Source organism: Dipodomys spectabilis, unplaced genomic scaffold (genome assembly GCF_019054845.1).
Source record: "Dipodomys spectabilis isolate Male_0828 unplaced genomic scaffold, ASM1905484v1 ptg000108l, whole genome shotgun sequence".
Taxonomy (NCBI): Eukaryota; Metazoa; Chordata; class Mammalia; order Rodentia; family Heteromyidae; genus Dipodomys; species Dipodomys spectabilis.
The window spans coordinates 21,511,149-21,539,131 of NW_024870785.1; the positions used below are offsets into that span (position 1 = coordinate 21,511,149).

Sequence of the window (27,983 nt, forward strand, 5' to 3'; positions counted from 1 at the left end):
CCCACTTGTCTCTCATTTAGAAAACGCCCTGGCTACAGGAGTTCTTCTGTCTGCTTTTGACAGATGACTGCCTGAGTCTGCATAAATAACCCTCCCTTTCTAAGTATGGATCTTTTGGGGGTGCAGGGGAGGTTGTCTGGTACCAGTACTGGAACCTGAACTCAGGGCTTCTCGCGTGGCTTGCTTACTTACACCTGGCCCTCTACCACTTGAGTCACATCTCCAGTCCAAAGGTGTGGATCTTGCTCCACAGTGAGCTTCCAGTGTCTCCAAGGAGAAGGCTGGGTCCCCGAACTCATTCACTTCAGAGGGTCTGGCCTATTTCAGTTCACTCTTCAGATCCCGTTTATTTGTGCATGTAAGGTAACAAGAGGAACAATAACTTCTGGTATGGTTTTCTGATCTATGTCTTTTCTGAGCATCAGTGTCTGACTCAGACAGATACAGGACAGGATATGATTCGGTCTTCCAGCAGCACGCTGATGATCAGGAATATAAAATAAAGAAGGAACATGGTGAAGCCCAGGATCTTGTTCATTCTCCACTTGCATGATGCAATTGAAGATATCACAAACAGGAGCATGAGAAACAGCAAGACAATTGCACAGAACAGGCCATTGCTGCTGACTGGAACAGGCTGTAATCCATTGATAAGAGAGAAAAGCAGCCAGGGAACAGGCAAGCTGCAAGATTAAGGAAACTATGAATATTTATAATGCTTATAATAACCTCACATGCTTAATTAGTATTTTCTGCTTAAAAAGCACTTACATTTTTACACACATAAACTATAAAGTAGGAAAAAAAAAAACTGGTAGGCCCATTTACATATGAGAAAATAAAAGATTGGGGGGAAATGAAATTATTAGCCCAGAGACTAATCTTTGGCAGAGCCTAGATTAAAACAAGTACTGTTAGTTTGAGATTTGTATTTTCACTGCATGCCTAATGCCGTTTTTGTCACTAACCCAAATCAATCCAGATATGACGCTTACATTTAAATTTTTAGGATTAAGGCCTGTCTTAAGAAACAATGTAAGCCGGTGCCTGTGGCTCACACATGTAATCCTAGCTACTCAGGAAGCTGAGATCTGAGGATCGCAGTTCAAAGCCAGCCCTGGCAGGAAAGTCCGTGAGACTCTTATCTCCAATAAACCACTAGAAAACCGGAAGTGGCACTATGGCTCAAGCGGTAGAGCGCTCATCTTGAGCTGAAGAGCGCAAGGAGAGCGCCCAAGCCCAGAGTTCAAGCCCCACAACCCACCAAAAAAAAAAGATACAATATATTTAAATTCTTTAGTGATTAGGGCTCTCAGTTTCCTTTTTACCACCATCTGCCACTCTAATCCATTATACACATCCACAAATTAATTCAGGGTAAAAGAACCAAATCCAGGATGTCCTGGAAGAAATGAATGTGGCCCAAGTGCTCTGCTCTGACAAGGCTGAGAGTTCAGGGAGAGGTGGTGACAGGAAGCAACAATATAGCTAAATATTGGTAGCTGGGGCCTGTAATCCTAGCTACTTAGGAGGCTGAGATCTGAGTATCCTGGTTCAAAGCCAGCCTGATCAGGCAAGTGTATGATACATTTATGTCCTGCAGATTGGAACAGGCTGTAACCCATTGTTAAATACCAAAAAGCTGGAAATGGAGCTGAGGTAGCCTTTTGCTCACCCCAAATGCTGTTCAGAGCCTCTGAACCCAAATATAAAAGAACTGGAGTATCAAAAATAGGGCCTCCTGAGTAACTAGGATTGTATTCATAACATGCTTTGTTAAATGGCAACTCCTTTATACACCTACTTAAATATAAAAAAAAATAGGGCCTCAGGATGTAGCTCAGGGAAAGCATTTAATGTGCACACATCCCTGCCTTTCATTCCCCAGCACCAGAAAACAATCAAAAAAAGTGAAATGACTCTTTCTTGCCCTCCCGTGCCTTCCACCGTGTATTGAACTATATTGGGGGATGGCATGGAATGCACTTCGAGTTCATCTGTAAATTCCAGTCCAGCTACATTTGAGACAGCATCCTTATTCTTGAGTCAGTATCTTAATTCTGCTGTGCCACTTGGCTCTGATGAAGGAAGGGGATATACTTTGCTAGCTTTATAGACAGCAACAATATAGCAAGGCCTTGGTGGCTCATGCCTATAATCCTCAACTACTCAGGCAGTTGAGATCTGAGAATCATGGTTCAAAGGCAGTCCAAGCAGGAAAGTCTATGATATGCTTATCTCTAAGCTGGAAATGGAGCTGTGGCTCAAGTGGTAGAGCACAAAACCTCAGAGACAGCACCCAGGCCTTGAGTTCAAACCCCAGGACCAGTATACACACACACACACACACACACACACACACCAATATAAATGTCCCTTTTTGCATATATAGTGAGTGAAGAAGAAAATTAGTAAGCAAGGCTAGAATTGGATTTCAAGGACGGAGAGAAAAAAGGAGGACAGAACCAATTGCCACTCACCCCACAGTGATGTCAAATATGTTACTGCCCACCGAGCTTGACACAGCCATGTCTCCCAGGCCTTTCCGAGCAACGATCACACTTGTGATGAGGTCAGGAATCGATGTGCCTGCTGCTAGGATTGTCAAACCCATAATCTCTTCAGAAATACCTATGGTTTCACCAACCTAGTAAACAGGAACAGTTAATGAAACACTATAGCAAAAGGAGATGAAAAACCTGACACTGGGTAGCACCAGCCACACACTACCATGTGCAAATAGTGTACTTTCTGTGGAGCTTGGCCAACTGAGAGAGAGGGATGGCCACAGAGATGCTCCAGGCTTTGGGAAAACATGCAGTTCTCTGTCCTGATCATTCCTACTACACCATCTTCAAAGAACTGCCCCTCACAAGATGTGTACATAGCCTAGCATTGGTGGCTCACACCTATAATGCTAGCTACTCAGGAGGCTGAGATCTGAGGATCGTGGTTCAAAGCCAGCCCAGGCAGGAAAGTCTGTAAGACTCTTACCTGTAATTAGCCTCCAGAAAACCAGAAGTAGAGCTGTGACTCAAGTGGTAGAGTGCTCGCCTTGAGCAAATAAGCTCAGGAACAGTGGCCAGTCCCTGAGTTCAAGCCCCAGAGTCAGTGGGGAAAAAAAAAGTGTTTATGTCAACATTTCCACTTTGAGAAAATGACCCCTGCTGTGTGCCAGGAGCTAAGAGGCTACAGATAGAAATACAAACAATACTGCACAGACCCTACTCAGCACAATGAGAGCAAAAGGTTTACAATTTCAGCTGTGTGTGAAATGCTAGTCCAGGCAGAACTGAAAAGCCATGCATGCTCAGATCCAGAGTAGTTACAGCCAGCACACGAGGAACCTTCTGGATCATGCTACAGAGTGAATACCATGTCAGACAAAAGCCACACTTTAAAAACACAATGCTGACACTACTAAAAATTACGTGTGTTGTGTGTGTGTGTGTGTGTGTGTGTGTGTGTGTTTGTATGTGTGTGTAGGTGTGTGTGTGCACGCACGCTCGTGCCAGTCCTGGAGCTTGGATATGTCTAAGCACTGTCCCTGAGCTTTCGTTCTCAAGGCTAGTGCTCTACCACTTAAGCCACAGCTCCATTTCTGGCTTTTTGGTGGTTAAGTGGAGATAAGAGTATCATGGCTGGGAATGTGGCTTCGTGGTAGAATGCTTGCCTAGCATGCCTGAGGCCCTGGGTTCAATTCCTTGAAACCACAGACCCAAAAAACAAATGAAATTGACTCCAAACTGGGAGCCTCAGAACTCAGCTTCCTGAGTAGCTAGGATTATAAGGCATGAGCCACTGGTTCGTGAAGCCTTCCTGAACAACAGGGAAAGCACAGGTCCATTTGAGCTTTTACACTGCCTTGTACTGGAACTGCAGCTGATGCCAGATTGAGTTCTTGCTGACCACTCACCTGGTGAGCCCACCACACCATGAGGTATGAGAACATGGCTATCCAAATGATGGATCCCAGGAAGGTGATAACAAAAAACTTCCTGGATTCCTGTTGGGAAAGATGGAAAGGAAAAGGAATAAGTTGCAAAGGCTACTGACCCTGGGCCCTCTGATGGAGGATCCCTACATATGCATGGAGCTGAAGTGCCCTGTCCAGTGAGCAAAGGAGATAGATGGGTAAGTATGGGGTGTAAGAGCCTGGCCAGCAGGGCATTCTGCAGTCACCATACAGAAGCGAGCTAGAACCAGATTCATAAGGGTGCTTGGCTTTTGTAAACCCCTCCCTGAACCTCTCTCCCCCCCCCCCCACTTCTCTGAACCCAGAGACAAAGTACTGACTTCTTTGAATGGAATGCATCATTCAGACCCTCAGAATGGTAGAGACCTTGGTATCTTTAACCAGAGAAGAGTTGTTCTATAAAAGAATCACTGGGCTTAGCCAGGCGCTGATGGCTTATGCCTGTAATCCTAGCTGCTCAGGAGGCTGAGAGCTGAGGATTACAGTTCAAAGCCAGCCCAGGCAAGAAAGTCCATGAGAGTCCTATTTCCAATGAACCGCCAGAAAACTGGAAGTGGAGCTATGGCTCAAAGTGGTAGAGTGCTAGCCTTGAGTAAAGAAGCTTGGGGACAGTGCCTAGCCCTGACTTCAAGCCCCATTATGGATTATAAAGAAGGAGAAGGAAAAGGGGAAGCAGAAGCAGAAGAAGAGGAAGAAGAAGAAGAATTAGGCTTGGTAATGGGAGATCCCCTTACCACCCTGGGGGTTCAGAATACCCCTGTGAAGTATGGAAAGGGTATAGTGATATCATTCTCAAAATAAAAACAAAAACTATGGTAGGAAGCCAGGAGGGACTGGCTCACACCAGGATGTATCCTGGCCAGGGTCCTCATCCTCAGAGAGCCCTGTGCCAAGGTGAGTGTCCCTACCCTGTCCCTTTAGTTATGGGCCCAGGGTACCTAGATCCCCACAACCTCTTTCCCTGGGAAAGGAAGCGGGAGGAACACCTGTATCCACTCACCTCCCTGCGGACATCAGGTATTGTCAGCCACAGTGGGAACACAATGGGCAGGAGGAAGAGGTAAATGGCTTGCTTCTGCCTGGTGGCAGGCCATTCCAGGGACAGAGGCTCCTCATCTCTCTCCTCCTCTTCCTCCTCCTCTTCCTCCTCTTCATCGTCCTCTTCATCTTCCTCCTCCTCTTCTTCACTCTCCCCTCCATCGCTTCCCCCTTCACCATCTGCACCCTTCTCCTCCCCGCTGGTCGCTTCACCTTGATCCCCGGCATCAGTTCCCTGGAGTTCAGTTTCCCCTTCTTCACTTTGTATTTCACCGTCCCCTGCTTGGATTTCTCCTTCATGTTCATCTGCTTTTCCTTCTGCTTCACTTCCCCCTTCGTGTTCATCTTTTACTCCTGCCTCACTTTCCCCTTCATGTTCGTCTCCTTTCCCTCCTGCCTCAGTTTCCCCTTCGTGTTCACCTCCCTTTCCTTCTTCAGTTTCCCCGTCATGTTCGTCTCCTTTCTCTCCTGCCTCAGCTTCCCCTTTGTGTTCATCTCCTCTTGCCTCAGTCTCCCCTTCATGCTCATCTCCTCCTGCCTCCATTTCCCCATGATGGGCATCTTCTGCCTCAGTTTCCCCTTCATTTTCATCTCCTTTTCCTTTTGCCTCAGCTTCCCCTTCAGGTTCATCTCCTCCTGCCTCAGTTTCCCCTTCATTTTCATCTCCTTTTCCTTTTGCCTCAGCTTCCCCTTCAGGTTCATCTCCTCCTGCCTCAGCTTCCCCTTCAGGTTCATCTCCTCCTGCCTCAGTTTCCCCTTCAGGGTCATCTGCTCCTGCTTCAGATTCCTCTTCTGGTTGAGTTTCACCTCCGCTTTTCTCTTCAGTTTCACCTTCACCAGGAGTTCCACCCTCTTCACCTGTCACTTCTCTTTTGCTGTCTGCTCCAGGCACACCTTCCTGCAATCCAAAGTCAACAGATGAATGTGTGGTAACTGTTCTGCTCATTTCCCTTCCCAATTTTTCCCTTTTTTGTTGTGGGTTTTTTTTTTGGGGGGGGTTGCTGTTCTATGAGTGTTATCAAAACACAAACATTCCAGGGAGAAAACTAGCTCATTGTTCGGCTTTAATTGGGTCCTTTTCAGGGGTGGGGAACCTCTCACCACCTGTTTCTGCCATCTTTGACAGCTCTGTGTGGTGTAAAGTCCATTTTTGTATCAAAGCTCCTCTATCCTTCATGTATCTCTTCATTCTTTGAGACCACACAGAACACATATAATTATTCTTCCACAGGACAGCTCTCCTCTGGTTAATGATCCCAAGGTCCTTCTGCCATTCTAGAGACTATGTCTTGATGAACTCATTCTAAATAACTATAACCCTCAGGGACATCCTTAACTAACCACAGAACATACACAAGACTCTCACTTCCCTTTCTAAGACAGTAGGCTTCCATTCATGTTGCCTATGGAACATAGTCATGAATGAATAGCACCATCTCCTTTGGTGATCACAACATCTTGCTGAACCTACTAAAACTCTTAAGTTGTTATATTACATGTGTAAAATTGTGATGATGATACCTATTTATTGTACATTTTTATGTGCCAGGCATCATGGTGAGTGGCTTAATAATAATAACATTTATTATATTTCGTAACTCAGTTCATTATAGAGCTAGCATGATAGGGCTAGTGTTGTACCCGCCTTATAGATGGAGAAACGAGAGTAAAAAGAAGTTGAATCATTTGCCATGGTCCATTGTTTTTAAATTATAAAGTTGGGGCTTCAGTATGTATAGTCCAATTCTCAGCCTCTTAACTGCCATGTCATCCTGCTTTACAAAAGCTAGAACTGAATGAGACCTCTGGATCCCCAAATCGATAGCCCTGGGGAACTTATTAGAAGTAGCAATTTCCTCCAGGCATCAGTGGCTCACACCTATAATCCTAGTTACTCAGGAGGCTGAGACCTGAGGATCATAGTCCAGAGTCAGCCTGGTCAGGAAAGCCCATGAGACTCTTATCTCCAGTTAACTACCAAAAAGCCAGAAATGGTGCTGTGGCTCAAAGTGGCAAAAGTGTGAGGGTTGAGCACAAAAGCTCAGGTACAGCGCCCAGGCCCTGAGTTAAAGTCCCAGGAGAGGCACACACATAAAAAGCACTTCCAATTTCCTGTCTCTACATGTACCCATTGAGTTTGGATCTCTGGGACTGGGAGCCAGTCAGCAGTACTGAGTGTGCTTACAAGTGCTCCTAATGAGTTCATCTGCCAACCAGTGACTGGGAACCTCAGGGCTGTCTCCTCCACACTAAAAGCCATTGATTGTGAGGGTCTTCAGATTTGCTCTCAGCTAACCTATAACATGCTGGTCCCACTATCCCTTGAGTAGTGAGTGAGCTGGGCTGTGTGCTGTGGAGAAAACGTCATCTGTAAGGAATGTCATAGTAACTGACAACCCCCAAAGGATGTTCAGCGATACTCAATACATACTAAAACTACCTGGAGGCTTTTAAAACCATTGATGCCCAAGGACCCACCCCAGACATTCTGATTTAATTCACAGGCGGGGGAGGAAGGCTGGTTTTTAAGTTTTTGCAGCCCTCTGATGAACCTGTGCTTTGAATTGGGTGTGAAGGGTAAGAAAGACTCCATTCTGAAATCATTCCTGATTCCTTGACCCCTGCCTGGAGGAGATGAGAATTCATTTAAATCACAACTATCTGGGTAAGAGACTTCCCATGACCACCTGCACCCTCTTCTCTGAGGACTTTCCTCCACCAATAACCCCAACAGAATGGATGGTTCTCTTCTTTCTTGTTTCAGTCAGGGCCCCTGGTTTTCCCCAGATCCAGTCTGGATCCCTGATCTCCAGCTGAATAGATTCTTTTTAGACTAGTTACCAGTCACTAATTGATCCTCTGTATTCTAGAGGACTGCCGTGGTGGTTTAGGGGTACGTACAAATAAACAAACAAGGCCAGTGATGGAGGCTGCATCACTGTGTGTGTGTTGGGGGAAGGACAGTGAGAAATCACAGATGCCTCTGATTAGATCTGGCTCCTGTGACAGCACGCTGTGCCCCGTCCCACACTGTGATTCCAGATACCTCTGTTCTGACTCCATCTTAGCTTGGGCTGGCCATTATGGGCCTACTCAGGACATTTGGGATACCCTGAAAAACTCTCATGATGCTGGACTGTGGGAGAGAGAGGACTGAAAGCTGCTGGGTATCAACTAGGAAAACAAAAGAATGGAGTTGAACCTTGCAAATCGAATACTTATTTACTGTGTGCCATTCAGCCTCGGTTAGATACAGCTTTAATTGGTGCATCAGTGAAGCTTTGTGGCAAAGGAGGCATTTACACCAGGCCTGGAGCAGGTGCTGAGTATCTAAAGATGGAGGTGAAGGTGTTCTAGGGAGAGGAAATCACGTAAGCAAGGCCTGGAGGTAGAAAAGCTTGGGAGACAAGGAGTTTGGTTTGACCAGAGCACAGTAGGACAAGAGCCTGTGAAGGTAGTGCTGTGTGGAGATCAGAAGACCCTGGGATTGAGGCAGGCTCCTGGCCACTGCAGCAGCAATCAGGAGTCTAGAAGGTTCTAAGAACTTGGCTCAGTAGCCATCCCACCACACTTCAAGCTCAGGACTAGCTTCGTCTCACCATCCCTGAGTTCCTGACAACCAATGACTATGGCATGTGGCGGTTCACAAGGTGATTTCATACCATCTGTCACATTGAGATGTCAGGTAAATATCCTGGCCCCGGGAGGTTGGCATTGGTTCAGGGGGATTCCAGAGAGAGGTGAAGGCTCTCTCCAGAGGAATAAAACTAAATCAGATTTAGTTTCATTCCTAAAGTTCTAAAAACAGGACTTGAGGCCGATAGAAAATCCTTCCCTGGGCCTTCTAAGTCCCTCCAGCTGTGCAGAGGCTGGGAGCCTACCTGACTGTCAGGATCTTCCTCCTGATCTCCCTTGACGTCTGGAGCAGGGGCTGGAATGACCTTGACGGCAGGGAGCTCGGCTGGCTCCTCCTCTTTAAAGGACAAACATGGGTTAGGTCAGAAGAGTGGAGTGGGCTCTAAGAGCAGCTGGCAGAGACAGGGGATGTGGGTGGCTACAGGGCTACTGGGTGGCTAAAGGCCTGTTTGGGAAATTTCTTGTCAGTAGGAAAAGCAAGATGATAGTTTGTGACCTGTTCTTGTCCTGTTCCCTGATAGGATAGTCGGGAAGTGGCCATCTTTGCTCCCCTGTATCCACGGACATCTCCTGACCATGATGGCCAAGGATGCTGCAAACAGTTGGTGAACTGGAGCAGGGATCAGACTCACTTCCCAGCACTCAGGGTCTGCTTCTTTGGAAAGGATCTTGAGTATGGCTTCAGGTAAGTCACTTGATCTCTGTGAACCTCAGTTTTCCTTGTTTATGGAACAAGAAGAATTGCTGCGTGTCTGCCTTCCCCTGGGATTTACTGAATGGATTAGGAAGTCCTGGTGTGCAGAGCCTGTAAAGAACTAGCTGCCCCACTTCCCTAGTCCTAGCTACTGGACTTGTGTGTCACCACACATCTGATGGCTTTACCTGGCCACACTATCCTTGTGCAGAAGCAACATGAAGAAGCATCACTAAAAGAGTCTCATTTGGGATGCAATTCAGCAAGCAAAACCAAGTGATTGCTGAACAACCTGCTGGCCTCTCCTTGCCTTCCTCATCTAAGGAGGAGGCTGCGGAAACCATAGAGACAGCTCACAGCCGGCAGCCATATCCAAAAGAGCATCCTACGTTGGGCACTGGTGGCTCAAACCTGTAATCCTAGCTGAGAACTGAGGATTGTGGTTCAAAGTCAGCCTGGGTATGAAAAGCTATGCAGCTCTTATCTCCAATTAACTACCCAAAAGCCAGACATGGAGCTGTGGCTCAAGTGGTAGCCTTGAGTACAAAAAGTTCAGGGACAGTACCCAGGCCCTGAGTCCAAGGCCTGGGACCAGCACACACACCAAAAGCATCCTTGAAGCAAGAGGCTAAAATGAAGCAGCCTACAGAACAATCTTAACTCATCGGACTGATTCAGAGCCAAAACATGTGCCCCAGTTTCTGGCCTGTGCTGGCTACGATGGGAGATGGCAGAAGAGAACTGACTAGCGTGGCCATTCTCTCACCTTCTGGTTTGCATTCTGCCTTGGCCTGGGGCTGGGCTCTGGCCTCCTGGTTCAAGCTCTCCTGCTTGTCCTTGGAGGCTCGGGCTGCGAATGAGAAAGGAAATACATCTCATCTGAGATGACTGCATCCTCCCTGCCATGCCCTTGCAGTGACAACCAGAGCAGCAGAAGTGGAGGGAAAGGCTGGCCTGTGTGTGACGTCTGGTTCTGATCGTACTAGGCATCTTCATGGTATCTAGGTCCCTACTCTGTCACTGACGATGAGCTTGGCAAGTCATTTTCCTTCCCAAGGCCTCTTTCCTCTCTGGTACAATGACTTGTTTGACCTCAGGAACAACAAATAGGATTTGTTCCTTCATAAATTCAGGTGATGGCTGTTTGAGTCTTAGATTCAGGAATCTGATCCAAACCTACCAGGATTGATTGGTGATGTCTGCTATGGGCAGGGAATGGAGAAATGATGACAGATCGATTTTTGGCCACCCTAGGACTAGATGATCTGCAATGATGTTTGCAACTCACTTTCTGTGTATGAACTAGAAGTCAGGGCAGCATCATTTTGTGCATGCTGCTCCAGGGGGTCTGGTGGCTGTCTTCCCGAGCCTTCCCTCCCAGGTGGGAAGGAGAGCAAAGCTCTTGGTCACAACCCTTTTGATCCCAGACACCTGTATCCAGCCAGGGCCTCTCTCCAGGTCCCAGTGCATATGCTTGGCTGGAGTCCCACAGAGCATCATGAACCAAATGGCTGCTCTGATTTCTAGAAAAAACACAGAAGGCACCTATCTTCTACTGTGACTGTGCCAGGAAACATGAAGTATGATTTCTAGGCAAGAGAGGGAGGAGGGAGCGGTGCAGCCTGGGAAGGGGAGGGAAAAGCAAAGGTGCCAATGAACAACCAGATGGGGCCTCAGGACATCAGGCTGGCTGTGCCCTGCAGGTAACAGATCATTTGAGAAGTCCATGCTGCCTCTCTAAGCTTTAGTGTCATCTTTCTACAAAAGCAACAGTCACTGCACATCCTGAGGGTCCATGAGACAAAGTCCAAGTGCTTCATTGCTTCAAAGCCTCATCGGTACTTTTACTTAGCATGCTACTACTTCCATTACAGTCATGGATTCAGCTGAGTGAAACAATTCATCCATAAAACCTTCCAGAGCCGAGCACTAGTGGCTCATGCCTGTAATCCTAACTACTCAGGAGGCTGAGATCTGAGGATCATGGTTTGAAGCCAGCCTGGGCATACAAATCTGATTCTTAACTCCTATTAACCAGCTAAAAGACAAAACTGGAGGTGTGGCTCGAGTGGTAGAGCACCAGCCTTGAGCAAAACAAAACAAAACAAAAACACCTTCCAGAGTGATCAACAGATTATATAAATTTACACATGGCTGTGCATAAAAAAATGCCTGGGACCTAGAAATCACCATAGCAATGGTAGTGTTGTCATATGATATTTTGCCATTACATGACAAATGATAGTGACTTGACAGGTAGTCATGAACAGTGGTCTTACTCAGGAAACAGCTCTGCAGAGAATGTTAATTACAGGGGATCTGGTCATCTGTCCATACCACAGTCTTTGAGGAAACTGAGGACTTGTGGTCTGGAAAGTTGGGAAGATTAAGGCCTCTTTCTGTATCCAGGATAGGCAGGAAATCAAACATGTATGGAAGCCGGGCACTGCTGGCTCATACTTGTAATCCTAGCTTCTCAGGAGGCTGAGATCTGAGGATCATGGTTCAAAGCCAGCCCAGGCAGGAAAGTCTGGGAGAATTTTATCTCCAATAAATCACCAGAAAACTAGAAGTGGTGGTGTGGCTCACATGGTAGAGCACTCACCTTGAGCTGAAGAGCTCAGGGACAGGGTCCAGGCACAGAGTTCAAGCCCCACAACCAACAGAATAAAAAGGTGTGGAATTTCCCCCTGCATCAGTCTCTCTTGCTCTCTTATAAGTGGATGAACCACTACTGGGACACGTGTAGTCCCCCAAGGTGTTCCTGATGCCAAAGCACATCTTCCCGGAGGTGTCAGGAAGCTGGCATACCACTGTCTCCTTCATCCAGGCAACCCCAGTGCCCCCTTAGCATTGATCAAGGACCCCAGGCCATCCATTGAGCAGTGTGTAGCTGCTGTGGAAGGCAAGCTTCCCTGAACACCTGCTCACTGTTGGCTGGAGGGAAGGGGGAGGAAAAAACAAATCTTTCTTTGTCTCACATCCCTCATCATATACCCTGACTTCTTATTTCCTGTGCCACCAGGGAAAGAAGGTGAGCTTCAAGGTGCCCCCCACTCCTGCTCTCTCCCACATCTGAGTGAGATCACCAAGAGATGCGGGGCCCTCTGGGTGCCAGAGGTTCATGCCTGTCATCCTAGCTACTCAGGAAGCTAAGAGCTGAGGATCGAGGTTCAAAGCCAGCCTATGCAGAAAGTCTATAAGACTCTTAGCTCCAATCAAATACCCAAAAGCCGGAAGTGGAGCGGTGGCTCAAGTGGTAGAGCACTAACCTTGAGCACAGAAAGCTCAGGACCCAGGACCAGCACACACACACACACACACACACACACACACACACACACACACACACACACACACACACACACACACACACACACGATATGCCTGATCCTGGATAGGAAAAGCTTCTTCACAGAGAGGGAGAAGAGATTTCAGGCCACAGGAAATGTCTCTCCTACTCATCAGCATTGTGGAGAGAGTTGGAACATATTCAGAGGATGGAAACATCTGGATGGATATCTGGAAGTAGCCTAGGGAAACAAACAAATGCCCAGAGAGTCCTGGGAATAAAGGTCTGCAGGGTCCCAGCCCCCTTTGGACCAAGCTGGGATCTCTGAGCGGACTGCATTCCAGAGCGCATCAGATGTGCCCTGATCTGCCACACCCACAGTTTGCCTGGCATCCTGCCCTTGCCAGGAGTGATGTCATTGGCTTCCATGGCACTGTTTTCCTTACACCCCCTCTCTATGATCGGGGCTGGATCATCTCCTTAGTGTCAATCTCCTCTGACCTCAGCCTGGCCTGAACATCATATAATCCTGTTAAGACAAGTAGGCCAGCTGACAGCTGTGGTCACAGAAATGGCCTGGGCAGGGAGCCCTGCGGTCCTGGGCAGGAGAAGGTCATTATCATCAAGGACTGGTTAGTCAGTGATTCCTTCCTTCCCTGGGCCCAGCCCTCATCAGAGGCGCTGTTTTTCTCCAGCCAACACGTTCCTCTCTAAGCATGTCTGCTGAAGCTCCCTTAAAGCATTTCTAAGGAAAAACTGAGACCCATCTTTGATACTGCTTTTGTCATTGTACAATCAGTATCATTATTTTCAACACCTGAAACCTAGTATTGAATCTAAAGGAGAAACGTTGGGCCTAAGGGGTGTGTGTGTGTGTGTGTGTGTGTGTGTGTGTGTGTGTGTGTGTGTGTGTGTGTGTGTGTGTGTGTCCTTTGACTTGAACTTGGAACCTGAGTGCTGTCCCTGACCTGCTTTTGCTCAAGACTAGTGCTTTACCACTTTGAGCCATAACTTCACTTCCAGTTTTCTGGTGGTCTATTACACATAAGACTCTCATGGACTTCCCTGTCCACGCTGGCTCTGAACTGAGATCCTCAGATCTTAGCTCCTGAATAGCAAGGATTACAAGCATGAGACACCAGCGCCCGGCACCTGAGGAATATCTAAGCCCCCAAAATGTGTCCCTGAACCAGAAAAACCCATCAGGGTACTCCCTGGGGCTCAGCGCCTCATTCTGTTACATCAGATTCAGTTTAGTCTCTTGCCCTACTGCCTAATTGCACAATGAGGACTTGGCATTTTCTCAAAGGCAAATGGCCTCCTACTATTTGAATTCCCTTCTGAACCAGCTCCCCAGAGGAGGAGGAGCTCAAGGAGAGTCTAAGAGGCACCCAAGGAGGGCCTTTCTTAGAAAGGGAGACAAAGGGTAGGGAGGCAGGATTTGGTAAGGTGGGTGGTGAGCCTCTCAACTGTCATCATCTGTCAAGTTCAACCCCACTGCACTTCAGACTCGGCTCTCACCATTGCCTTTCTCCTTAGAGGTCATGGCAGTCACCCCAGGTGATTTTGAGCTTCCCAGCTGGAGTAGGACTGACTGACTTCCTAGGAGTTCAGAGCAAAGGGCAATGCCGTTCAAAGCTTTGGGACTGTGGGGCCCTAGAAGAGGCACACTCAGAAGCTGCAGTCCTCAGTGGGACACTGAGGCTGGATCCCAGCCGAGACCAGAACAAGAGATCATAGCAATCGTGGCCTAACTGCGACACTGGGGCAGGAAAGCAGTGGAATCTAGAAGTCCTTTGGCCCTCTTGTGAGTGTGGTGGGTTTTGTTGTTGTTGTTGTTGGGGTTTTTTTTTTGTTTTGTTTTTAATTTTTTGGTTTTGTTTTTAATTTTTTGATTTTGTGTTTTTGGTCAGAGGGCTTGAACTCAGGGCCTGGGCGCTATCCCTGAACTTTTGTGCTGAAGCCTAGCACTCTATCACTTTGAGCCACAGCTCCACTTTTGATTTTTTTAGGTGATGAATTGAAAAATTAAAAAAAAAAAAATCTCACAGACTTTCCTTCCCAGGCTGGCTTCCAACTTCGATCCTCAGATCTCAGCCTCCTGAGTAGCTAGGATTATAGGCGTGAGCCACCAGCACCCAGCAGAGTGTCTAACTTCCATTCCCTCACTCTTCTCTGTGATCTGCCTCTTCCTTCTCACCCCCTACCCTGCTGCGCTCAGATAAGCAGGTGCCAGGTCTTCTCTGGAGGCGGGAGGAAGGAATGGGCAGGGCAGCACAGTGGGCTGGAGAAAGGCCTTGCTTACCTTCCCCCAGGGGGTCCAGGCTGTGGATCATGAGGTGGAAGATGGTGCTGCGGATGATGCTGTTGTGCAGAGAGGCTGAGCTGCTCCCTCGGATCAGCATGGACGGGAGCTGAGCAAGGGGAGAGCCATATACGCCTCAGTGGACCCCTGCCCAAGCCAGAGGAGCCACACCCACACAAGGGCCTTACTAAGCTGCCTCCTTCCCAAAGACACCCTGGGAGAAAGCACTGGAGCCTTCACTTCAGACCAGGAGGCTCTCCATCTTATTGAAGTTTGTACCTTCCAGCAAGTACACGTGTCTAGAAACACCTCCTAAGGCCCTCAGGGAGACCACTGGATGTGGGCACAGCCCTTTCGGGTTCATAGACTGATTGTGTTATCATCATCCTAAGGCTGTGAGCCCCGTCTAGAGAAAAGGAAAAAGTTCAAAGGATCTGCTTGACTCTAATATCAAGCATGGGGTCAGATTAGCTCTCAGATCTGATGATTCCCAGACCAGTTTTCCTTTTCTCCCCTACGCTCAGAGATCATCACCGGCACAAACATCTAGACTGTATCCAGATGTGATGCACAGTTATAGCAACACACGCAATGATCAACTGATTCACAACCAACACTTCAGGCCAATTCTCCCTCCCATCCCTCTCCATCTGACCTCTCCTGCCATCTAGTGGCTCTGTCCAGTACTTCACAACAGGCCTAGAAAATCCCATGCATGTTGGAGGAGTCACACCTAGCCTCTCCTTTCCAAATTCCTCATCATGCTTTCCACATCCCATAAGCCAACGATGCAGTAATGTCACAATCTCAGAGTCACATTCCTTCACTGCCTATTCTATTTTTTTCTGAGTTCTGGAGCATTCTAAAGTCAATGTCTCCAGTAATTTTTGTTTTGTTTGGATCGATCGTGCAGCATTGAAGCTAGAAAGTAGGACTTGAGTGTCTCTAGTCCAAGGAGTCATTTGCAGATGCAAAACCCAACAGTACACAGCAAACTACTGGCAAAGCAAACTGTGACCCTGGCCTCCCCGATCCACACCTCCTAGAAGGTGTATTGGGAGGGGGAGAGCTGAGAGACCTTGACAAGGCAACCTCTACTTCCTGGCTCCTCCTGGCAGCTCCCAGGAGTTTCCCAGGCCTGAGCATCATCAGTTTTCCCCAGAATCTGGGCCACTATGCCCAGGGTGTGCAGCTGAACCCCGAGACCCTGCCTTATTCCTGTTGGGAAGATTCCATACAGCACCCACCTTCAGCTTCTTGTTGTCCTGCTGTTGTTCCGTCACCACTCCATCACTGGGCTGCAAATAGGAAGCACAAGAAGAAAGAAGATAGGAGTCAAGAAATGCCATGGGCAGCCAGGTGCTGGTGGCTCACGCCTGTAATCCTAGCTACTCAGGAGGCTGAGATCACGGTTCAAAGCCAGCTGGGGCAGGAAAGTCCATGAGACTCTTATCCCCAGTTAGCCAGCAGAAAACCAGAAGTGGCACTGTGGTCAAGTGGTAGAGTGCTCGCCTTGAGCTGAAGAGCTCAGGGACAGCTCCCAGGCCCAGAGTTCAAGCCCAATGACTAGAAAAAAAAATGCCATGGGAGACATTCCTTACTTTCTCCCTACTTCTCTCTAGGAAAACTTCAGAGATAACTTGATGTTTGCCCTCTTCACTCACCTGAAAACCTCATTCCTCATGCCTCAGTCTCCCCTTCATTTTCATCTTTCACCTAAGTATGATTCGCTTTTATAGGTGTCTGTGTGTGTGTGTGTGTGTGTGTGTGTGTGTGTGTGTGTGTGTGAGTGCATGTGCAAGTGTGCATGTGTGCTTGAACTCAAGGCTAGTGCTGTACAACTTCAGCCACATCTCCACTTCTGGCTTTTCAGTGGTTATTTGGAGATGCAAGTCTTACAGATTTTCCTGCCTGGGCTGGCTTTGAACCATAGTCCTCAAATCTCAGCCTCCTAAATAGCTAGAATTATAAGTATGAGCCACCAGCCCCTGGCCCTATTCTTGTCTTTTATTGTATTTTGCAAGGATTCGGTAAATATTTCTTAAACAAATGAATACCCTTGAATTTTCCTCCAAATACATTTAATCTATTCCAACTCTTCCTCCCTCTTCCATCAATTTTCTACCACTAAAAAGACCTCTCTAGAGCTGGGAAGGTGGCTCAGTGGTAGAGTGCTTGCCTTGCATGCATGAGGCCCTGGGTTCGATTCCTCAGCACCACATAAGCAGAAAAAGTGGTGCTGTGGCTCAAGTGCTGGAGCGCTAGCCTTGAGCTGAAAAGCTAAGGGACAGCACCCAGACCCAGAGTTCAGGGCTCATGATGGAAAAAAAATAAAAGACCTCTCTATTCCTTTCTACTTACCCAGTCCTATCCATTCCCCCCCCCCCCCCCCCAGAAACTTCTGGGTGAATTCCTGTAGAAAGTTTCCCCAAATGTCCCCCTTCACCCCCACCCCCTCACTCCACTGACTGTGATTCTTCTCAAAACCCCGGATGGCAACAGTGGGCACCTTTGCAATGCTCCACGCTGGCTATGTGATCGGATCGGGGCTGGCTGGGCTGTTGGGAGAGCTATGGGACACAGGCGGAAGCAGGCCAACCCTGCGTAAGGGAAGAAGAGGCATAAGGCCCATAGCACTTACCATCTGGACTGCTAGCCTGCCATTTTGCATTCCAGCCACTTAAACCATATGCTATTTGTCTACTTCAGCTAGACCCCACTATTTTGGTTGATTTGATGTGTGTGTGTGTGTGTGTGTGTGTGTGTGTGTGTCTGTGTGTGTGTGTGTGTGTGTGTGTGTCTGTGTGTGTTTAATCATGCAGCAAACTTACGATCTCTTTTCCCCTCACTTGTGGCATAATGTCTTTTACACACAGAGTAGGTGCTCCAGAAGGGTGAGCTAGATGAGTAGATATTCCCAAGTGGCTTCCAAGACCATCTGGAGGCATCAGGATCACTAATGGTGACCTTGTGATCTAGACTTTCCTATTCCTTTCCTCACCTCACCTCCATTGCCTCAACCTGAGGTGGACTTAACTATACTCTCTTCTCTGTCCAACTCAGAAAATAGAGAAAATAATGCCTGATCTAGGACCTTCTACCTACCTGTCATTCTTCCAGTTCCTATTTACTGAAAATGCCATGCTGATAGCTTTAAGGATAAAATATGTTTAAGATATGGATTCTATGTCCAGAAAGAAATGGAGACAAATGTAACATAGACACAAGACACGGAGCTGGGAAGGTGGCTCAGTGGTAGAGTGCTTGTCTTGCATGCATGAGGCCCTGGGTTTGATTCCTAAGTACCACATAAGCAGAAAAAGCTGGAAGTGGGCGCTGTGGCTCAATGGTAGGGCACTAGCCTTGGGTTGAAGAGCTGAGGGACAGTGCCCAGGCCCAGAGTTCAGGCCCCACAACCGACCAAAAAAAAAAAAACCAACTCTGGACACAAGACAAAAATAAACTGTGGGCCTGGATGCCAGTGGCTCAGGCCTGTAATCCTAGCTACTCAGGAGGCTGAGATCTGAGGATCACAGTTCAAAGCCAGCCGGGGTAGGAAAGGCCATGAAACTCTTTGTTTTTATTTATTTATTTTTTTTGGGTCCAGTCATGGGGCCTGAACTCTGGGCCTGGGCGCTGTCCCTCAGCTCTTCAGCTCAAGGCTAGCACTCTACCACTTGAGCCACAGCACCACTTCCGGCTTTTTTTCCCTGCTTATGTGGTGCTGAGGAATCGAACCCAGGGCCTCATGCATGCAAGGCAAGCACTCTACCACTGAGCCACCTTCCCAGCCCGCCATGAAACTCTTATCTCCAATAAACCTCCAGAAAACCAGAAGTGGTGCTGTGACACAGAGTGGTAGAGCAGTAGCCTTGAGCAAAAAAGCTCAGGGATAGCACAGAGGCCCTGAGTTCATGCCCTACAATCAACAACAACAACAAAAGTGGCTTGTGATATGCAATGAGTAGATAAATGGGTCAGGAAGACATCCTGCCTTGGACAGAATCTGAGTTAAGTTCTGGAAAGTAGGGAAGATTTAAATGTTGAGCATGTATGTTGCATATAACAACAGAAATAATGATGCATTTTAACCAATCTCCTGAATTCTCTCAAGACGTACCTATTAAGTTTACTGGGATAAAGGAAGCTGTATACATGAACTTCCACTGTCTGAACCATCACCCCGTTTTTTCAGTTCAACCCTCATCCACAAAGTTTAAGGGTCTGGGCTATCCTTGGAGTTGGCTGATGAGGCCCGAGACTCCATGGTGAGCAATGATTTTTGTGCCTTTCAGCCAAATATTTTGTGCCTTTCAGCCAAAATATTTCTCTGAGGTTGGTTCAATGCTCATGGCTAACTTTTTCTATGTTCTTCTAGCACAAAAGTCTTTTACCTCCCTTTACTTTTACTTTTTCTTCTCTTTTTTGCTGTGTGTGTGTGTGTGTGTGTGTGTGTGTGTGTGTGTGTGTGTGTGTGTGTGTGTGTGTGTGTGTGTGTGTGTGTGTGTGTGTGTGTGTGTGTGTGTGTGTGTGTGTGTGTGTGCTGATTTCAGGATTTAAACTCAGGGCCTGAGCACTGTCCTTGAGCTTTTTTGTTCAAGGCTGGTGTACTACCACTTGAGTCACAGCTCCACTTCCATATTTTTGATGGTTAATTGGAGTAAGACTCTCATGGACTTTCCTGACCAGGCTGGCTTCCAACCATGATTCTCAGATCTCAACCTCCCAAGTAGCTAAGATTACTGACATGAGCCACCAGCGCCCTGTATAACCACTTTCTTATTCAGGACTACTAACACCATCAAATAGACAAGGCTAGAATTACTACTACACTCAACCAAGACAGTGACAGAATCTTCCAGATTGCTTAGCTCTGTGGCTTATGTGGGAAGATGTGTTGTTTGTTTTGTTTTGTTTTGTTTTAATCTTTTCTCATTCTACGAAGTCCTATTTTCCTAAACATAATGAAGGAAGTAGTATTGAGTCTTCATTCCCTAGCAGCTCCATTTCAAATCATTGGCATTTCAGGCAGCTGCACATAAACAGCACATAAACACTTGAGTGGCCCAGGGACCCATTCAGCAAATCTGACAAGAAAGTGCTTTCTGAATCTGCTCTCATCACCAACACGATCCTACATTCCCCTCACAACACGCCATCCTCCCCTGCTCTTTTCCATCCTCCTCACACTTAGCAAAAGCAGCTGAGCAGCAGTGGCTCATACCTGTAATCTTAGCTACTCAGGAGGCTGAGATCTGATGATTCTGGTTCAAAGCAATGGAGCTGTGACTCAAGTGGTAGAGTACTGGCCTTGAGCACAAAAGCTCGGGGACAGTACCTTGGCCCTGAGTTTAAGCCCCAGGACCAGAACAAAAATAAAAAAATTGAAGTCATTTGTTGCTTCTAAATTCCAACTAATTTAGGTAGCAGAGCATCCAGATTTGCTGTTTTTTTAAAATAGAATGCGAATAATCTAATTTTGTATTTAATCTCAGTATTTGTAGTAGGAGAAGCTATTGCTGCATTGTACAAATGTCTGTAAAACCTCAGTGATAAGCATATACGTGTCTGTGGAAACAAGCTGTCAGACTACTTGATCAGATATTTGGGTTTTCCTATAACTATCTGTTCCTTGTACATTTGTTCTGTCACTTGTACACTTATTCTGTCACGGGTGAGCACACACTAGTAGATGAAATCTCCCACAAGTCGTCCGAAGAAACATAATCATACAAGGAGACGCGATTATAACGCTCAGCTTCACACATGCTAAATAAGCGCTGTAGCACAGAGCTACACCGCAGCCCTAGGAAGAGTGATCTAGAATTGTGAATTCTGGCGATGTTTTAGTCTAGCTTACTCAGGTGGCTAAAGCCGTAGGAAGGTAAACACTACTAAAGGAGTTGAAGGAAGAAGCCCCAGCTAGAATAGCTCTCTCAGAGAACGGCAGATCCCTTGGGGTCTGAGATTGCCCACAGATCACCAACCTGTGTCTACAGCTGGCAGCTTACCATATGATCACTGATAGAAGCCCTTAGGAGAAATACCAACCCTGACAACAAACAAGAGGACCAGTTCCTATGGAGAAATCAGGTTTGTCTGCTTGGAGTCTTGTTGGTAATTTGCGTGCATGCGTGTGTGCATGCGTGTGTGTGTGTGTGTGTGTGTGTGTGTGTGTGTGTGTGTGTGTGTGTGTCTGTGTGTGGTGTAGGTCCTGGGATTTGAACTCAGGGCCTGGGCTCTGTCCCTGAGCACTAGGATAGCAATCTACCACTTGAGCCACAGCTCTACTTTGGCTTTTTGGTGGTTAATTGGAGAGAAGAGTCTCACAGACTTTCCTGCCCGGGCTGGCTTTGAACCATGATCCTCAGATATCAGTCTCCTGAGTAGCTAGGATTACAGGTATGAGCCACCAGCACCGGGCTAATTAAAATAAAAAACTGCCAGGAAGAAAACAAGTCCCAGGAAAGAATAGTAGATATTCCCCCTGAATTTTACATTCTGAGCTATTCTTGGGGGCAGAATTTTTGGGTAGGGGGGTTGGTTCCAAAAGGGTTCAGACAAGGCCCATTACCCTTCCTTGAACTCGTTTTTCTGAGTGTTGCATGGCTCTGCCTTTCTGTGGATAGCTAGTCCTTCCTGGCTGATCTCCTAAATCCATGTATTTATGAAGAAGGACTCATCATTCTTCAAATATCAGTCAGGCTTTTCAACCAGTCTAGCCCTCATTGGCTTCCCTGTTGACTTTCTGTGATTATACATGGTCAAAGCACATCAAAGATCTGTTGTCTTGTGCTGGTACAAATACAACAAGGGCTTCAAAATCATGTATAAAATTTCAATTGTGTTGTTACAAACATTTACCACTTCCTTATCAAGACCTCCAAAAGCCTCAAGCTGAGTACAATGGCTCAAACTTGTAATCCTAGCTACTTGGAAGGCAGAGATTTTTCTGTGAGTGTTGCATGGCTCTGCCTTTCTGCGGATAGCTAGTCCTTCCTGGCTGATCTCCTAAATCCATGTATTTATGAAGAAGGACTCATCATTCTTCAAATATCAGTCAGGCTTTTCAACCAGTCTAGCCCTCATTGGCTTCCCTGTTGACTTTCTGTGATTATACATGGTCAAAGCACATCAAAGATCTGTTGTCTTGTGCTGGTACAAATACAACAAGGGCTTCAAAATCATGTATAAAATTTCAATTGTGTTGTTACAAACATTTACCACTTCCTTATCAAGACCTCCAAAAGCCTCAAGCTGAGTACAATGGCTCAAACTTGTAATCCTAGCTACTTGGAAGGCAGAGATTAGGGAGAGTCTGAGGTCAGTTTGGAAAAAAAAAATCCACAAGACTCAATGACTGGATGCATTAGTACATGCCTGCTATCTCAGATACAGAAGAAGTACAATGACTAGGCCATGTGTTATGTCCCAGAAGCTTGAGGAAGCTCAGATCGAATCACAGTCCAGGCTGGCAGAGCAATAAAGTGAGACCCTATCTCAAAAATTAACTAACACAAAAAGACTATACTCAAATGGTAGAGTACCTGCCTAGCAAGCACCAGGCCCTGATTTCAAATCCCAGTACTGCCAAAATGAGAGACACCTTCACACCAATATATGTCCATTTAACAATATTAGGTTATGCATTTTTGTTTTTGTTTTGGTAGGTCTTGAGGCTTGAACTCTGGGCCTACGCATTGTCCCTTAGCTTTTCAGCCAAGGCTAGTGCTCTACTACTTGAGCCACAGTGCCACTTCTGGCTTTCTGGTGGTTAATTGGAGATAAGAGTCTCATAGACTTTCCTGCCTGGGCTGGCTTTGAACTTCGATCCTCAGATCTCAGCCTCTTGAATAGCTAGGATTACAGGCATGAGCCACTGACGCCCAGCCAGTTACATATTTTTATCTTTGAATTTTTTCCAGACAATATAAAAATAGACATTCTAAAGTTTTATATATATATACATGTATATGCATATATTTGTGTATATGTGTATATGTGTGTATTTAAATTATACATATGTAATATCTATACATGTATGTATTTAGATTATATATACATATGAATTTGTATATGTGTATTAAACCACATACATGCACATATGCATGTATAATACATATATAAATACATTTGTGTGTAATCCATGTGTGTATTCATATGTATGTGTGTACATGTGTGCATACTATATACTATAAATATATACTAAATATGGTATATATAGTATAACATTATAATCAGTAGTCATTTTATTTTTCTAGCAGTAGTCAAGAATATTCTGATTATAATCCCTTTCACTCCCCCCAAAATACAAAACTTTACTTTGATTCTAGACACTCAGAGCAGAATAAACCGTAACATGAAGCCCTTCAGCTAGAAGTCCCTCAGTTAGAAAATGTACCCTCTCTGCTGAGAGTCTCCATGTGGTTTGGGCAGGAGAATGTCAACTCAAAATCAAACTGGATCTGTTTCAACACATAGATAAAAACAGAGCTGCTACTAGAAGCTTTGAAGAGCCTCTGGAGCAGTTTTAAAATTCTGTTTTTGAGGCTGGGTGCTGCTGGTGGCTCATGCCTGTAATCCTACCTACTCAGGAGGCTGAGATCTGAGGACTGCAGTTCAAAGCCAGCCCAGGCAGGAAAGTCTGTAAGCCTCTTATCTCCAGTAAACCACCAGAAAACTGGAAGTAGTGCTGTGGCTCAAAGTGGTAAGCACTAGCCTTGAGCAAAAGAGCTCAGGGACAGTGCCAAGGCCCTGAGTTCAAGCCCCATGACTAACCAAAAAAAAAAAAAAAAAAAAAAAAGAAAGAAAAGAAAAGAAAAGAAATCTGTTTTGAAATCATTTACTGTATTTCATTTGCTAAGTAAATCACTTTAATTGTCTAGGTCTTGATGAAACCGAAAATTCAGAATTTGTAGAGTTTAAATAAAAGGAGATTTACTGTGAAGAAGCAGGCAAGTCAGGGACATTTGGGACATTGTTAGACTGATCCATACCATGATGTTTTTTTCTCAGAGGAGAGATCAGGGCTTCCTCAACTCCACTCTCTGGGAACTTCACTGGGAGAGGGACTCCTGTTTCCTTCTCTTATACTATGCAACACGCTGGGTGCCCTTTCTATTTTAAGCTTGTGGCTTCCCAGAGCTGAGTGGAGACTGGGAGGCAGGGTTCAGCTGGCTTCATGACCCTGGGCAGAATTTTTCTCCTTTCTGGGCCATCTACAGCTGGCATCTGTCAGCCTAGCTACTCAGGAGGCTGAGATCTGAGGATCTTGGTTCAAAGTTAGCCCAGGCAGGAAAGTCCATGAGATTTTTTTTTTCTCTTTGCCATTCCTGGGGCTTGAACTCAGGGCCTGGGCTCTGTTCCTGAGCCCCTCTGTGCTCAAGGCCAGCGCTCTACCACTTGAGCCATAGCACCACTTCTGGAGTTGGACGCTGTCATTTTTCCCTCAAGAGGGAGGAAGGGACCTGTCTGTCATCACACAGTGAATTACAAGTCGAATCAGACTAGAGCCCAAGTGTTTTTGCCCTGGGTTCTCTGCTCTGACAGAATATCACATGATTTCAAAATTGCTCAAGAGAGTAGACTTAATCTCGTTCCCCTCCCAGACATGGTGCTGAGATTTGTTTTGTTTTGTTTTTTCCTCCATCCTGCCCACTCATCAAAATTGCTCTGGATTAACTAGCTAAGTCCTTGTACTCTTTGCACGCAAAACTTTACCCCATGAGCAGCCTCTCTGAGACCTGCAACAGGCACTCTGAAGCAGCCTGGGCCCAAATTCACCCTTTAGAAGAAGAGAACTGGGATCTCTATTTCTAGGGGACCTTTACTTCCAAAGGAAAAAAAAAAAACACTTGGGGATAGATTTTTCAGAGGTCATGTTCTTGATTTCATTTTAGCCTCCAGATGATTCAATCAGCCAATGAATTTAGCAGGCCAGGTCCCTTAAGAGGGAAATTCTGGACCAGGAAGCCCCAGTATTCCTGGTCCTGGCATCAAATTAATACAAAGAGAGAGCTCTGTCCCCAGGGCTGGCTTTTCAGTGGGTAAGTGCTTCTTTATTCTTTAAAAAAAAAAAAAAAAAACACAAAAATTAAAAAGCTCTCCTCCTCTCCAACCCCCATCCAAGCCAAAACACACACACACAGAGAATTTGAACAAATAGGATTAAATTAAAACAAGCGTGTTGCTCTGAAATTTGAAACCCATGCACACAGAAGAGTTGTTGGGTTTTTTTCTGTCTAGAATCTCCTTGGACATTCTCCGAAGCCCCCAGTGAAATATTTCCAAGACTCGATTGGGCCAAGCTGGGTTGAGGTATAAAGTAGACTACTTGCTGTATGACCTTGAACAAATGTTGAGGTGGTGGTTGTTGTTGTTAGGTATTAATGTTTGAACTCAGGTACCCCACCGTTTGAGCCATGTCCCTAAGCTTCTCTTTAGGCTCCAATGTCTTCTCCTAAGCATGAGGATCATCATAAAAACCATTTTATAAGATGGTTAGAGGTTAACCCAAGGTCATACTTATAAATGCCCCAGCAGGCTATCTGCCAGTGTCTGCACTCTTGTAATGTGTCTAATAAATTGCAAGGAAACTTGAGTGCCCATCTCACCCCATTTCTGCATTTTGGTCTTTTTTTTGTTAGTCCTGGGGCCTGGGCACTGTCCCTGAGCTTCTTTTTGCTCAAGGCTAGCGCTCCACCACTTGAGCCACCACACCAGTTCTGGCTTTTTCTGTGTATGTGGTAGTGAGGAATCAAACTGAGGACTTCATGCATGCTAGGCAAGCGCTCTACCACTAAGCCACCTTCCCAGCCCCTTTGGTCTTTGTTGTTGTTGTTTGTTTTTGTTCAGGTCCTGGGGCTTGAACTGAGGGCTTGAGTTCTGTACCTGAGCTATTGTGCTCAAGATTACTGCTCTATCCCTGGAGCCACCACTCCACTTCGGTCTTTTTTGCTGGTCAGTTGGAAATAAGAGTCTCACAGACTTCCCTGCCTGGGCTGGCTTGGCACTTCGATTCTTAGATCTCAGCCTCCTGAGTAGCTGAGATACAGGAGAAGCCACAAATGCCTGACTTCCCCTTTGGTCTCTGGCTCCTCCCCTTTCTCCATTCTTTTACTCCAAAGGCTCTAGAGAACCCTGCGCCAGCCTTCCTTACCTTGCTGAAGTCCCCCAAAGCCATGACCTTGGCCACGGGCCTCCTGCTGAGCTGCTCTTTCACCCAGAGCTCAATCTGCTTGTTCCACTTCATTGTGAACACATAGAGGGCATAGGCCAGCAGCAGCAGCAGGCTCTCCCACCAGGCAATGAGGCTGTCCAAGAAGAAGATGATGAGCATGGAGAGATCCAGGATGTAGAAGGACACATCACGGAATAAGGGCCACCAGGTGAGGTTGAGGATCTCTCGGGAGAACAGGGCACAGGTGCCAATGACAAAGAGGATGTTGAACACAGCCGAGCCCACAATGGTTCCGATGCCCACGTTGCTATGGGAAATGAAGACGCCAATGAGGGAGGTGAAGAGCTCAGGGGCCGAGCCTCCTGCAGCCATGAACGTAGCACCTGCCACATCCTCAGAGATCTGGAGTTTGTCTGTGATCACACCCAGGGCTGGGACAAAATATTCGTCGCATACAATAGCCAAGGCTACAAACACGTACATCATGCCAAAGATATGCAGAGCTACCCAGCCCTGTTGCCGCTCCTCCACGCTAAACAGATCTGGAGGGTACTCTGCCTTGGGATGAAGCTCAGGCCAACTGGGCAGCAGCACCGAGGGGCTAGGCGCTTCTGGGAGCATGGCTGTTGTGAGGCTTGGGGAGGGGGCGATGGGCAGTGCTGGGGCTGGCTCCACAAACACACAGTGACTGACTTGAGTGGTTGGATTTGCTTTGACTTTGGGGGCTCCTGGGGTGCTGGGTGCTGTGGAAGGGTGGTTGGTCAGTTCCCAGGTGGTGGCTGAGGGTGTTCTAATAGGGGATACACTGGTCTCAGGTGCGGGTCTCCTTGTATTCTGGGGAGCAGAAGATGCTTTGATTTTTGCCAGGATGTTGCCTGTCATGGTGTTGAGGGTCACTCGTCCCTCAGAGAGAGCTGAGGGGTGGTCCAGGATTGCCCCCTGGGGAGTTGTCTGGAGGTTTTTCCCCATTGCCCTCCAGAAACTGACTGGGTTGTGATTACCTTCCAGCCTTTCAGAGCTGGTCAGGGTGTTCATTTCCACGCTACTCCTTGGAGAAGTTAAGGTGCTTGTTTCTACCACCTCAGGTGTCAGGAGAGTTGGGGTGCTCGGAACTATTTGCTTGGGAGTGGCTGCAGGGGTGTCTTGCAGAATTCTCTTGGAAGAGCTGGTCTCCAGTATCTTATTGGCTCTCCAAGGTGCACTGTCTTCCTCTGTTGCCCTGGTCACGTGGCTTATTTCCGTGGCCATGGATATGGAAGGTACGTAAGTATCCATTTCCCCAGAAGGGGATGGGGTGTATTTCTTTTCCTTTCCCCTGGCTTGTGTTGGGCTGCTGCTCTTCCTTTCTCCCTTGGGTGTTGGGGTGTCATAGCTTCCCATTTGTCCACTTGAAGTTGGGGTGTTGTGATTTAGTACTCCAGTAGGTGTGGGTAGGGGGTTTTCCCTCGCTCTTTCTGTGCGTGTGGCTGTTGGGCTGTAATTATTCTTTGGTGCTGGTGGAGTGATCTTGTTGGTGGTTCTGGGTGTACTAGGAGGGCTGTCCATGGTTCTGCTAGGAGCTGCTTCATCAGTGGTGTCTGTGGCTTGGGGTGCCAGTGTCTCCCCCTCCATTTCTGAGCTAGCTTTCAGAGGATGATCGTTCACTACCATCTCATCGCTGGACAGGTCCCGGCTGGCCAATTTTATAGACTGTTGGGAAGAGACCTCTGTGCACAGTGAGGAAAGGCCCCGGGGTCTCCTCAGGTGCTGATAGGTAGAGCCGATGATCAACATTCCTAACAGGAAGAGGAAACGACTCCATTGAAGCCGCTTGGGTCGCAGTAACCGCCTCTCCTGGGCCCCCATCCTGAGCACCTTCCCCAT

General features: G+C 46.9%; 1 protein-coding gene across 4 annotated transcripts; it reads right to left on the minus strand.

The window, feature by feature from the left end:
• Positions 1-433: 433 nt before the first annotated feature.
• Positions 434-27,983, minus strand: Slc24a1 (solute carrier family 24 member 1). 4 transcript variants are annotated; one of them, XM_042687727.1, is made up of 10 exons: positions 26,100-27,983; positions 16,189-16,239; positions 14,942-15,050; positions 10,111-10,194; positions 8,896-8,987; positions 5,864-5,912; positions 4,977-5,749; positions 3,917-4,006; positions 2,481-2,647; positions 434-683 (listed from the first exon to the last, which is right to left on the minus strand). In XM_042687727.1, the coding sequence occupies exons 1-10, from the start codon at positions 27,981-27,983 to the stop codon at positions 434-436; spliced, it is 3,549 nt and encodes a 1,182-aa protein (XP_042543661.1). The 4 variants fall into 4 exon arrangements, with proteins under 4 accessions (XP_042543661.1, XP_042543662.1, XP_042543663.1 ...); XM_042687728.1 differs by having other exon boundaries at positions 4,977-5,428; positions 5,804-5,912; XM_042687729.1 differs by lacking the exon at positions 16,189-16,239 and having other exon boundaries at positions 4,977-5,428; positions 5,804-5,912.

What these genes read in the sequence shown, in the direction of transcription:
- Slc24a1 (XM_042687727.1), bottom strand. Translation starts at nt 27,983, where the DNA reads ATGGGGAAGGTGCTCAGGATGGGGGCCCAGGAGAGGCGGTTACTGCGA. An exon ending in AGGACAACAAGAAGCTGAAG is followed by an intron (nt 15,051 to 16,188) that starts GTGGGTGCTGTA and finishes CCCCTTGCTCAG; the next exon opens with CTCCCGTCCATGCTGATCCG. An exon ending in AGAAGTGACAGGTGAAGAGG is followed by an intron (nt 5,750 to 5,863) that starts GTGGAACTCCTG and finishes AGGCAGGAGGAG; the next exon opens with ATGAACCTGAAGGGGAAGCT.